Source organism: Pleuronectes platessa, chromosome 14 (genome assembly GCF_947347685.1).
Source record: "Pleuronectes platessa chromosome 14, fPlePla1.1, whole genome shotgun sequence".
In the NCBI taxonomy this organism is placed as follows: domain Eukaryota; kingdom Metazoa; phylum Chordata; class Actinopteri; order Pleuronectiformes; family Pleuronectidae; genus Pleuronectes; species Pleuronectes platessa.
In genome coordinates, this window is record NC_070639.1 from 16,499,745 (window position 1) to 16,513,209 (window position 13,465).

At 41.2% G+C, this 13,465-nt stretch overlaps 1 protein-coding gene across 1 annotated transcript in view; it reads left to right on the forward strand.

The window, feature by feature from the left end:
- LOC128456420 (general transcription factor IIF subunit 2) overlaps positions 1–12,667 on the forward strand; it is a 33,531-nt gene extending 20,864 nt beyond the window's left edge. The window contains exons 5-8 of the mRNA XM_053440585.1: positions 7,193–7,274; positions 9,247–9,346; positions 10,592–10,735; positions 12,536–12,667. Coding sequence (XP_053296560.1) covers positions 7,193–7,274; positions 9,247–9,346; positions 10,592–10,735; positions 12,536–12,667 — 458 coding nt within the window. The remainder of the gene's footprint in view (positions 1–7,192; positions 7,275–9,246; positions 9,347–10,591; positions 10,736–12,535) is intronic.
- Positions 12,668–13,465: the final 798 nt, after the last annotated feature.

Consider the following 13,465-nt stretch of genomic DNA (forward strand, 5'->3'; position numbering starts at 1 on the left):
CTTAATCGTGTGTGTGATACATATAGTATCACAGACCAAAAAAAACACCTAAATATATAATATTATAAATATTAAAATAGTTGATTATAGATTTTACCATTATTTATCTAAACCAAAGTCAAGACATCGCAAATTCAAAAGAAAATGTTGGAAAATTATAATTTTATTCTCTATTTTTCTGAGTGAATTACACTCAGTTTTGTTCACTTTTTAAGAGAATCTTATGTCTCGCACAAATAAAATGTAGGGTAAATATCGAGCTGACATAAGTGTGATAGTAGTAATAAATGATCATCAATAAAGTCAAAGATAAGAAAAATCCCACATCCATAATATCACGTTCTGCAGGCTACTAGAATAAACTAGGCCAGGATACTCAGAGGCTCTGTTGTTATGAATGTTATATTACAAATTTAAATGAATTAAAATATTCCAGGGGTGAAGAACCATTTTTCAATTAAGAGCCATATTCATTTTGCAATGTCCTTCGAGGGCCATAATGAATAGGGCGCTGTTTGTTAAGTCGGTTGTTTCATTGCACTGACACTGGATCAGTTTTACTTTGCCTGGTTCTAACGGCTCCACCGTGGCAACAAGGCTCCTTCACAGATTATTTCCTTCACTCACCACTAAACCTACATTTTTTTATGGCTTTGACGTCAACAAATCATACTTGTCCAATTCTCTTGCAGAGCTTGAAATCCTCTATCTTCTTTTTTCCTGACGGGATGCTTGTCAGTGATAATGACGTTCGGTTCACACTCACTGTGAAATAACAGACGTACAGGAGGGACCACTGTTTTCAGTATTTTCTTTCTTCGCCTATCCAAAACCCATGATGCACCATTTATTGATAAACTTGCAAATATAGCCAACGACTTTGTCCGGGTGAGAAACACACTTGGAGCAGTCCAGGCCGTTATTAATCAAACTGCTCACCTGTTCTCACCGTGTCAGCATCTTTTTGAAACCTGTTGGTTGCATATGGATGATGCTCATTCCAAATAAAAGTGAGTGAGCCGAGTACAGTTACAGACGTCGGAAAATCGCTTCAGAGTTAATGAATGGAATCATTAAAGTTCATTAATGAGGCAGCCTCTGGGCTTGGTAGAGATGAGCTCTAATGGGAAATTATATTTGGAGATTCAATCAGCGACTTCCCTCCCCTCTCCTATTGTCTCCTTGTTGTCGTCATGTATAGAAAAAAGGCTGTGTCACTAAACTACTGTATGTGTGTGTTTGTGTGCAGGAGAAAGAAGCCGGAAAGTCTTAAGAATCTATCTCACTCTTTTTGTTTACTCTGTAAGACATTTAGTGTGTGTGCATACATTTGTATTTTTTTTCAAACTGGCCGCAAATGTGATATTCATTCCTACAGATGGATGGAGACACTCGGTGTTGATGTATCAATACGTCCGTCTGCTCCAGCAGCCATTAGAGCCGTCACTGAGGATAGCGGTGAAGATTTGGCTTCTCACAGCTTCACCTGTTCCGTGGCATCGTCGAGGCTTGAGCAGCTGTCATTATATGGCAGGCGCCGGCTATTTATAGCAGCTGTATCATTAACTCATCACATGTACCTGTAAACCATCATTAGCAGCGGCATCAGAAAGGTAATGATGCAGTTCACATTGTTCGTGTCACAAAAGTCTTTCGACAGGCTTCAATTAAAAGTATAAAATGAAAATGAAACGAAAACCACACAAAAAGGAATTAATCCAAGTTGTTGTGTTTTTAAATGCATCTAGATTTTCACAGATATTTTCCGTTTAAATGAGCAGGTTGACAATGCCGGTCATGCAGAGCTTCTGCATCCTGGGATTTTTTCTATAACACACTGTTGTCACACCTGTCAGGGGTAATTTCAGTATCTTGCCCAAGGACACTTCAGCATGCAGTCTGGGGAAATCGAGAATTGGACCACCGACCTCATGGTCAGTGGACGAAACGCTTTACCCCAACTGCCCTAAAGACCTGATCACACCTTTTAGTGGTGCAGCGCAAATAATTCTCATCTAAATAATAATCCTGAGTTGCTTGGTCGTGTAATGACTGAGCTGGATTCTGTGAACCGGTGTTTCACAAAGTTGGAAAACTTATCTGAAGAGGAATAGTCGCTTTCACATAAATACTTGCATTTCTTCAAACACATCTCTTTCTCTTCCCATAGTCTCTATCATTTCCTTTCCTGAAATACTTCACATTTTGCCGCCTTTCTATTTTTTAAAGATTAAGAGAAGAAACGTCAAACACAGCCTCTCTTGAAATCCAGTATCCATTTTGGTTTTACGGTTCATGTTTAGTCCACACGGACACATACAAAATGTGTGGGAACACAGATGTTTACACAGAGCCTGGTGCACACCCTCAGATGACGTGCGTGTGCTGCAGAGCCTGTGACACTGGCTCGATTCATTCACACCAGATCTTTGTCCACTGTTGTACAACAGTTATTTATAGAAGTGAGCTCATCTAGCTCAGTCTTTGAATAATACCATATGTTCACTTATTTTATTTATAAGATTCTTACCAAAAGCCAAATCTAACTAAAGTAGAGCTTAGGGAGATTCAATTAAAGTTGATTTAGATTTAATTAATGCAAATTGCCGCACAATTCTGCAGGTTTAAATGACGGACAGCAGTACTGTAGTATTTGTATTATACCAATTATCCTCAGTCAAGTAGTAGTATTGTTGTATTCTTTAGCCTTTTTGTGTGTACATCATTTATACATGAGAACTAATTTCACCTCAAACATGGCAGCGTAACCAGGAGGTCGTCAGGCTTCAGTCGGATCCCAGTGGAGATGAGAGGTGGGAGAGCGATGTTTTCGAGAAGCGATGAAATCTTCCAAAGAGTCTTATTGGAGTGGGGTCTCAGAGCAGAGAGCGAGCTGCAGGGGTGGGGGTCACATGAGAAGCCTGAGGCAAACAACAGAAGCAGCAGGTGCAGTGAGTCATAAGTTTAGTAAACCTTCGGAAAAAAGACTGTTAGGCTGCGGCAGTTTTACAGAATTGAGCAGCAGTGTCCACGTTGCGTGGATGAAGAGGTTAATGTATTTGTACGTATTGCCCTAGCTGCAGTTCAGATGTATGAAGCGCTCGGTGTGTGTGTTTGTGACGGGTGCACGCTGAAGCACAGATGAGGATGGAGCTGATCCAGAGACAGAAATGGAGGATGAAGGCCTGGTGGGCGGTAAAAGCTGTTTTCTTGTGTTTAACATTAGGAAGGTCAGAGCTTTGAGGAACGGGCCTCGAAGCAGATGGAGGTAAGTGATGAGCGTGAGGGGGTGGACGAGTGACCTGTCTCTCTCACCCTCTCTCTCTCTTTCTCCCTCTCCCTTTGCCGTCTTCACTAGCCCGTTTCTCAATTCGCGCTGCTCCTAAAATATTTGCTTTATATGTAATATTTCCAACGACGTATTCATGTTTTCCTGACTCTACTTTAGCAGAGAGCAGTAAATCACTGTAGTTTTACAGAGATGTTCAGTGTTCTACATGCATTGGTGTGATAAGAAGTACCTTGACTGACAGAACTGGTCATATCCCATCCGCTAACGTGGAGGAGGCGGCCTTTACTGCAGCCAGCCTGTAGTGGGCGATCATTTCTCCGGAGCATTCATGTCGTCCATCTTTACATACGATCTGTGGTTTTTTGACAAAGCAGAAGAAGTGTGTGATAAAGAAAGATGATGCGATGACTTTTCCATCATCTGACAGACGAGCAGTAACCTCTCGTGCAGCCTCAGTTGAAGAATTAGGATATTGACAATCTGCTAAAGGTGTGAACCACAGCATCGATCCAACACTTAAGAGATGCATAGTGAAGCCAACATGCAGGAGACTACTATTTATCTCAAGTGTTCCTCCCACACAGAAGCCTTGAGCTACATGCTCTCTGGTCAGTCTTCAACCCTCTCTCTCTTTCTCTCTCTCTCTCTCTCTCTCTCTCTCTCTCTCTCTCTCTCTCTCTGTGTCTGTCCACGATTAGAACATCTCATCTCTCCTACATCTGTGGGTCCTGGAGTGAGGAAACGGAAAGATCTGAATGGAGGGAGGGAAGCGGTATTCATTATGGCCTTGACCCTGTTGGTTCGCAGCTGCCACACAACAGGGCCGTTGGGGTGGAGGCTGCTCAGTACTCCCCTGCATGTGTGCGCACATGTTGCTTGTGTGTGGGTGTGCTTTTTAGACATGCTGCTGGCAAGTGCTCCGACACTCTTCAGCCAATAATGGCGTGTAATTGCATCCATTTGTGGGAGAAAGCGGAAGATGACCATTAGAGAGAGATCCGTGACACCGACTGCAAAGCGTCCGTTGACTCGAGATCAAAGCCGACTTCTTTTTTTCCGTTGTTGTTGCGTGACATGTTATGTCAGGTGGCATGCGATGGTTACTATGGTGACCGTGGCTGGCGCCTCTGCTTTTGTTCAGCCTTGATAATCACAGAATGCGTCAAGGCCGGAAACATTCTCCATCTTTCTTCAACAGTGAAGTGATCCGGCTGACACGCACCACCTGTGGAGCCACAGCCTGATGCTGTGCTTGTTTTTCCTCTGTGGCCACATAGGGCTGCTTTAGTGTCCTAAACCCATTCAATACACAGAGCACTGACACGTTCCTTCATTAGAAGAATCATGGGAGATTATATTGTGATTTACATAAACAGATTTACCACGTACTCCTCCTGTTTGATTCATTTTTCTGTTTTAGGGAAAAAAGCCTTTAATAAAACCTAATCTAGATATTTGTAATTACAAGTTTAAGTAAGAAACATATACATTTTTATTGATGTGTACTTGTCCCATCTATGAACATGGAGAAGGCAAGTTTAGTAGCTATAGTGCAGCAATCCACCAGATGGCGATGGAGATGCTTTGGCTTAATTTTGGGGGGACTGTGATGTTGACTATCTTTTTATACAATCTATGGTGAGAACCAGTGGGCTGAGGGTTTTTATAGTTTCATTGGATTTCCCGACAATTAGAACAATGTAAAACTATTTTTACGTGGATTTAAATGAATTATTATCTTCATACTGCTACAAATTTTTTTTGCTCGCGTAGGCACTCAAAAACAAAATCATTTCACCAATACCAGTGAGTCTAAGAACAGTGAAACAGCAACATCTCTCCAGAAACTAGGTTGTGAATTTACATAATTAATAGCACAATAATAAAAAAGGCCTTCAGAGCAGTGCAGTACAGTGAAGTGTGTGTTTGGGATTTATTCTCCCAAACACACACTTCACTGTACTGCACTGCTCAGAACTGGGTCAACGCACAGCACAGTGTGTTCCCTGTGGATCTGATTTAACAAGAGAAACACAAAACAACACGTTATATCTGATGCTGTAATTTGTAGTCAATCAATTACTCCAATATATTTTCAAACAAACATGTGTACGCTTCTAAATAATTTCTCCACAATTTGATTATTCCATTAATCAATAAATAGTGATTTTCACATGTTCAAACTCAAGAAATGAGGACCTAAATAATTGATGATTATAAAATCGCTCTGCTGCCTGAATAAACGGCTCCTGTGACTCGGTGTGAATTTACAGTAGCTGTGCTTTAATTGGCCTGAAAAGCGGTTTGCTCATGTAGAAAAATACCCTTTTTTTTTTACAGTTTGTAATGTCATGTGGGAGGACGTCAATTAAATGTTAATGTGTGCCCCTCGTTATTATCTGCACAATACGTGACATCATCAGTGGAAAAACAGACCGAGGAACAAAAGCGGCTGAGGAGCGTTTGGAGGCCGACTCACTGGTGCTCCTGCTGAGTCGCCGTCATCAGAGACTGACGTCGCTGCAGGTGACGCCGCCGGGGGCGAGATGTTTTATCCTCCAATCTTTTCTTTGTATCTGAGCCCCCGCATTTCAAGTGGGACGGACTGAGACAATGGGGCAAAACAGGACGTGAGTGAGAGGCAGTGCAGTGACGAGGGAGGGAATTGGCCTGTGACTATTGGTTCATACACACCTGGGGATCCTCTAATGTTATATGGGCTGATTTTAAAATACAAATAATAGAAATAAAGGCAGTTTAAATGTTGAGGTCTGATGGTGTCTGGTGTGTGTGAACTCTCATCGAGCCTCTTTCTTTTTCTCTTCCTGCTTTCGTCTTTTTTTCCACTGCTGAGTCTGAAATGTTGCAGCTTCTCTAAACTTTTTTTCCGATGCCAAATCGTACAACAATGCACAATAGACGGAGCCGTTGCCAATATGACGCCGACGCTCACCAACTGGACCCCTGGACAGTCGATTTCAAATAAAAAGAATAAACAATGAAATGAAAGTGGCCGGCGGTAAAGACTGGAGAGGACCAGCGGAGTCATCGGAGGGTTTAGCACCGAAGGTCAATACTTCTTTTTGAAAGAACAGCTTGAAACATAAAGGCAGCTGAAAACGTGGAGCTGTGAGTTGTGACTGGGTTATAAAAAGCCTGACTGGTTCATATCTAGTTCGAGGCTGAGATCTATTGATTTATTGCTTTTTATGGGACCAGGATCATATTATTTAGAGACCTGAAAAATATTGCTATAAAAATACCATCATATTTGTGAATGTGATGATTTTAAGTTTTTTTGCTCTTCACATTTGAATGACATTGAGAGTTAAAGCCATCGTGAATTTCAAGTATCAGGAAAACCGATACCACTCGACTTTTTTATGCCTCTGCACAACTGGGATAATGTTTTTGGGTTGTTCGATTGTGGTGGTCAAAAGCTAAAGGTCCTCCTAAAGCTTGTTTTTTCCCGCTGTGAACACCACGAGAAAATCCTTCACATTTGGCACAAATTTCTCTTAGACTCACCGATTGACAGATTGGATTTATGTGGTCTTTTCAACACAAACTGTGTGTGTGGGGGGGGTGTTCGTGTTCTTTCACAGCTATCTTTGTGAGGACCAGTTTGAGTCTACATACTACGTAGTGGGGACATTTTGGGAAAGTGAGGACCTTTTGTCCGGTCCTTACTTTGTGAACCCCTTTTTAGTAAACTGTTTGGGGGCTAAGACTTGGTTTTAGGATAAGAATTAGGTTAGGTTAGGTTAAGGGTTAGGTATTTAGTTTGGATGATTAGGGTAAGGGGCTAGGAAATGCATTAGGCCAATGAGTGTCCTCACTAGGAAGCTGTACAAACGTGTGTGTGTGATTGAACAGCTGACTCACTGTCTTTTGTTGTAGATGGAATCAGTGTGGAGGGCATGGTGGTGCACAGAGCTGAATGCAGACCAGTCGTCAATGACAACTACATGAAGCTGAAGAAGTGAGTCAACTTTTATTGTTGTTTGTCTTTAATCTGTTAAATCTGAAAATATCAGCTTAACTGAAAGTTCCCTCGAACAACAATAAAATCTAAAGTGGATATTTTTTAGATGCTCCAGTCCTGACAATAACATGCATTTTTTTTTTATTCCAGCACAGTAAAGGAGCAGACAGATAAATTATTCATACAATTGTGGGGAATAAAAACACAAATGCACAACAGGGCAGCATTTGTTCTTTTAAACTGTGCTGTTGAAGTTGAGCCTTTCACCTCCGGACGACACACTCTTCAAGTGTTGTGAATTAATTGCAGCAGGAGCAGACGAGTTGTGATGGGTTGACTGCGACTGTTTGTTCACCAAACACTCGAGTCCACTCAAACTAAAACCTGCTCTTTCTCCTCTGTATGGAAAACCTGTGATTCCAGCCAGAGTTAGTGGACCTCATCGCTATAGCAACAGCATCACTGTGGCAGATGAACCCCTACAATACAACCAGAGGCCAACACACACAGACACACACACAGTTTGTTTCAGTGTGTGAGACCATTTCACCCACTAATACATTACAGGAAAGATCTTTAAAGAAAGGCGATGTGGAAAGTTCTTTCCTCACAGAGATTCTTCTGTGACCGTGTTGCATCATCCGCCCTCAAACCATGGAGCGTCTGTGCAGATCAGATTCCACTGAGACGTCTGCTGTTCAGTAAAGTACACACTGAGCTTCGATTGGTCCAGTTGTGTCTCATCTCAGACTCCACAAAGAGAGATCTTACATTTACTCTCCATTTACATTTGGATCACAGCTGACGAATGTTCCTTCATCATGGCAGCACACAGGGGGGGGGTGTGTGTGTGTGTGTGTGTGTGTGTGTGTGTGTGTGTGTGTGTGTGTGTGTGTGTGTGTGTGTGTGTGTGTGTGTGTGTGTGTGTGTGTGTGTGTGTGTGTGTGTGTGTGTGTGTGTGTGTGTGTGTGTGTGTGTGTGCGCGTGTGTGTGCGCGCGCTGCAGGTGCTCCTCGTGATGGGGGGAGCAAACTCTGTTTACACCATCACATTATGGGGATTTATTTTCTCTATCGGGGGAAAAAAACAAGTCCCCACATCGTAAGTCAGGTAAAGACATGTCTAAGGTTGCATTTAGGTTAGGTTTGAGATAAACAGTCTTTATTGTTGTTACCAGGGTCATATTTATTCAAAAATACAAATAGATTACATTGTAAAAATCAGGATTGTTTATTAAATTAGGCAAGGTCGGGTTAGGTTTAGGTTAATAGACCTCATGGGGACCAAGGCCCAAATCCAATTAAGCAAAACTTTATTTCTGAGGTCCTGATTAAGTTTGGGAGACAAACTACGCTGCCCCAGACGGTCTTCAATGAAGGCAAATCAATGTGAATTCCTTATAAGGATAGCTAAGCAAGCCTGTGTGTGCAAAAACCTTAAGTTTCAATACAAACCTCACCAGGGGTTTGTATTGTAGATGTAGTGAGTATATGATTCATCATAATTCATTCCCATAATTCTTATCTGAACATCTTTTAAGATACATAATTCAAATCATATGTATGTGTTCACTTGAGACGTGTGTGTTATTAATGAATTTAAACAGTTTAGATTTAGTTCATTCACATGAAATATGAAATATGACTCGTCTACATATAAACAACAGAAAAAAGCAATTGTCTCTAATGCATCACTACTAACTGCTTTAGTAACATGATCTCTGCTCTTGTATCCGACCACTGATCTCAATCATTTGATCAATGAGCGCGGTCAAGATGAATGACAGTCGACAGAAAGTAAATAGAAGCAACTCCGACAATAGAAAGATGTTAGTTTAACCTCCGGGTGCAGACGGATGCTCTGAGGCCACCGTGGCAGCAGGCTCATCTGTCTGTGTGAATCATGAATCATGTAGATCACAGACATGATGGCAAACTGTGTGTGTGTCTGTGTGTGTGTGTCTGTGTCAGGCTGCAGCTCAAAGAGTCCACCAAGCCTCAGCGTTTATCACAGCAGCTCGAGAAAGCCATCACCACTGTCTTCAAGCCTGTGGCCAACCACGATTTCAATGTGAGTACTATTTACGTCAGTGTGTTTGTATTTAGCTTTGTGAGGACCTGACAGATTGTGGCCGTTTTGTCTGGTCCTCACTGTTTCAATGAGCTGTTGGAGGGTTAAGACATGTCTTTAAGGGTTATTAGGAGAAATAGGTCAGTCCTTGTGAGGCCAAAACACCAGGTACACGACTGATGTGTCTCTAACATGTGCAGGTGGTTGGTACCTTATCATGAAACTAGTGCAGAAGGCCGGACACGATAACTATATTTGTTGGAGGATAAATCGTCCCAATGGCGATAAACGATAATATTATAATTTCAAGAATATTTTGTGCCCCACGGTCTCAGCGTCCAGATCTCGTCCATAAGAAACACTAACACAACAAAAAATATATTTTCTCAACGACTCAGGAAAGTAATCAGGAAGAGAGGCGTTCCTGTCGCAGTTCAACACAACAGTAGTTTCTATGTGTTCAGGGTTCTCACCGTACGTCAGTCTTTAACTCCACGAAGGCCGGCAGCAGGTCTACAGGCATCATATTCTATGTGTTAGGTGACACACAACTGTCTGAATCACCTCCTGCACAGTGTTGTTTAATAAAATGTGATCCTTCTGCACCATCAGTGGCATAAAAGCTGTTTTAGCTTCTGCACGTCCCCATGTTTTTCAACTTTATCCAAAAGGGCACTTCAGTTTTTCTACATCAATTTCAGTCTTTCTATTTTTCCATCTCTTCTTTTTCTCCTCTACAAAACCACCATTAATAAATTAGTTGACAAAATATGGAGCAGATTAATCAATAATGAAAACAGCCCTTACTTGCAGTCTTAATAAAGATTGCTGTGGTTCGGAGGGGGAGGAAAACCACCTTGAAAACAGCATAGTGATGCTTTCATGGTTTTCTGTGGCCGGCCTTGGGGACCACTTGTTTTCAGCAGAATGAAAAGCTTGTGTAACAAAGTGGAGGTGGAGTTTGAAGGACTTGAGCCTCAACAAGGCATCATAGGAAACTCAGGATCCAGTTTCCTAAACTAAAAGTCAGGATATCTCAACGTAAAACTCATGCTCAACTTTTTACAGTCCCAACAATTAAGTCCACTTCGTCAAAAAATTTAAAATAAAAGTCAATTTATAAACATGATATTAACTAAATACTTATTTCATGGGAAGGAGTGAGCGTTGGAGTCAAAACTTCACATGTACTTCACATCCACAGACATAAATATGGACTGAACCCACAAAACTGTTTATTCTCAGTTGGAGTATGATAAGAAGAAGAAGACGGAGGGGAAGATGGTGAGAGCAGAGCGACAGGTCGTGTTGGACATGCTCTTCTCCGCCTTCGAGAAGCACCAGTATTACAACATTAAGGACCTGGTGGACATCACCAGACAACCTGTGGTGAGTGAGCAGCACACACACACATTCACAAAACACACACACACACACAACAATACAAAGGAACAAAAAAAACACATCTGGTTTTCAAAATAAACTGTTGACATGGAGCGTATACAAAATGCATAATTGAAAAATAATTTATCCGATAATATTCACAAGAGGTATATATTGTGTTACCTGTGTCATGTTTATGAATAGCATTTTGACAATATCAATTATGAGATTTTACTGCATAAAAATCACACATTTGAAGCTTCAAGTAGATAATTTCAGGATAATTCAAAGTACTGTAAAAATACTTTGCTCAATAAGTTCAGAGAGAGACTGATATGAATGTGTTCAGGACCTCTCTGACTACCTACATACTGAATATCAAACATTTTTACAGTATAGATTTGGAGATTTTTCAAAGTAAAGTCCAACATGTGTACAATCATTTCATTTTTTATTTCTGGATATTTCAAAGTTCTATATAAACTCTTTGCTCAATAAGTTCAGAGAGAGAGAGACTGATATGAATGTGTTCAGGAACTATCTGACTACCTACATACTGAATATCACATATTTTTACTGTATAGATTTGGAGCTTTTTCAAAGTAAAGTCCAACATTTTCACTGTAGAATAGTTCATTTCAGGATACTTCAAAGTTCTATAAAAACACTTTGCTCAATAAGTTCAGAGAGAAACTGATATGACTGTGTTCAGGACTTCTCTGACTACCTACATACTGAATATCACATATTTTTACTGTATAGATTTGGAGCTTTTTCAAAGTAAAGTCCACCATGTTTACAATCAATTCAGTTCATTTCTGGATATTTCAAAGTTCTATAAAAACACTTCCAGAAATTAGCTACTTGAAGCTAAAAATGTGTGACTTTTATTTTGTACAATCTCTCAATTCATACAGTCAAGATGCTATTCATAAAAATGACACGTGAGACGATATCTACTTCTAGTTAATATAATCCAATCCATTTCCTTTTCAATTATGCACTTTGTATATGCTCCATGTCAACAGTTTATTTTGAAAAAACACCTCGGATGCGTTTACCATAAATTTCAGTATATGGGCGCAGGAGAATGTCTGTGTCAACTAATTTGACCACAGAGACGCGAGTGACGGCTGGCTTGACCGCAGTCCACTTTCCACCTTGCTTTGTTAAATGTGAACAACACGCCCACGGCACGATGTTCATGCCTGCTCACACTTTCTGTTGTGGCTGAATTTTGGACCAACACACACACACACACAGGGATAAATCAATACGGTGCCGTGGATTGGTTCCAGCTCTCGGAGAACAGCGATGTGTAGGTGCTGATGAGACCTCGAGGTCCTCCTCTCCCTCCCTGATTGCATCTGATTGCGTAACCACCGGCTGAGTAGGAGTCAAACGCTGCAGCACACTCCACGCCACCACTTCTCTCCTGAAGCACTTGGCTAACACTCAAATTAACCAAACTAGTAACAGAAATGTCCATTATGAAAAGTCTTGAAACGCTGAGTGCTCGAATTCATTAGGCAGAGCCGGCTGGTCTCCGTAAGCTCAACAGAGACACCTGGTGGTCGTTGGAGAGTATAGTCCCTCACAAATGGCACGACTGAGTTGTCTGCTCCTCTTCTAATGACAGAACGGCTTCCACATTCATGTTCTTTATAAACCAGTACAAACAAAGGGTCGGTGCAGATGTAAATGTGAAGTAGTCGGGTGTGTGGACACAAGCAGAGTCACAGGGAAATTTAAATGGATATCAAATTGTTTTTTTTACATTTTTGTGATTCACTTCTCTCCTCTCAGACGTACCTGAAAGAGATCATGAGGGAAATTGGGACGTACAACAGCAAGGGAGCTCACAAAAGCACCTGGGAGCTGAAGCCGGAGTACCGACACTACCAGTCGGCCGAGGAAGAGGAGACGGAGGCCGCCTAGTTCCAGCAGGAACCTCAGTCTGACCCCACCTGCTACGAGAGGGCGATGAGGAACTCAGGGACTTCCAAACCTCAAATCCTCTTTATCAGACATGCAGCTAGAATGTGTGTTTTGAAGTTTCTTGGGAGTGGAGGAATGTGCAACGAGTGGCTGTGTGGAGGAATACTATTAGAACGCAGATATAAAAAACAGGGACATTTCCTTTTTCATAATGATGAATGTTTAGTAATGTTTTTGTGTGTTGTATAATTCTATAGACATGTTGTGTCTGAACGGGCCGCTGGGTGGGCTGTTACGTTATATTTAATTTGGATGTGGGAACATGAATGTGACTGGAAATCTGTTCCGTGCTGAACTTTTCTTTTGCTTCCTGAATAAATGTCTCTGAACCTTCACATCTGTCCTACGTTTATTTCCCTCAACAGTCACATTTCGGCAGAAAAGGGCTTTTATCACAGCACAAGTGGAGATAATGAAAATCATGCTTTTAGTAAAAAAAAAAAAAATCCTTATTACGTGCACCTCCCGGTTGGTATGATGTAATGATTTAGAAAAGTAGAGTGACACACAGTAGAGCTCAGGCCTCTGCAATGACAACAGTTAAATTCTGCACCAAATCTGTCATGTGGACATAGTTCTAAAACTACTGAAGATATATAAAACTGTTGCTTCACAGGTGCATTGTTCTCTGGGAAATCAGTGGAAAATTTCCCCAAAAACACCAAAAGGATAAAAATGTGGCAATACTGAGTCAAACAATACCGTCTTTTACAAATGCTGGTGAAGGGAAGAATCTAC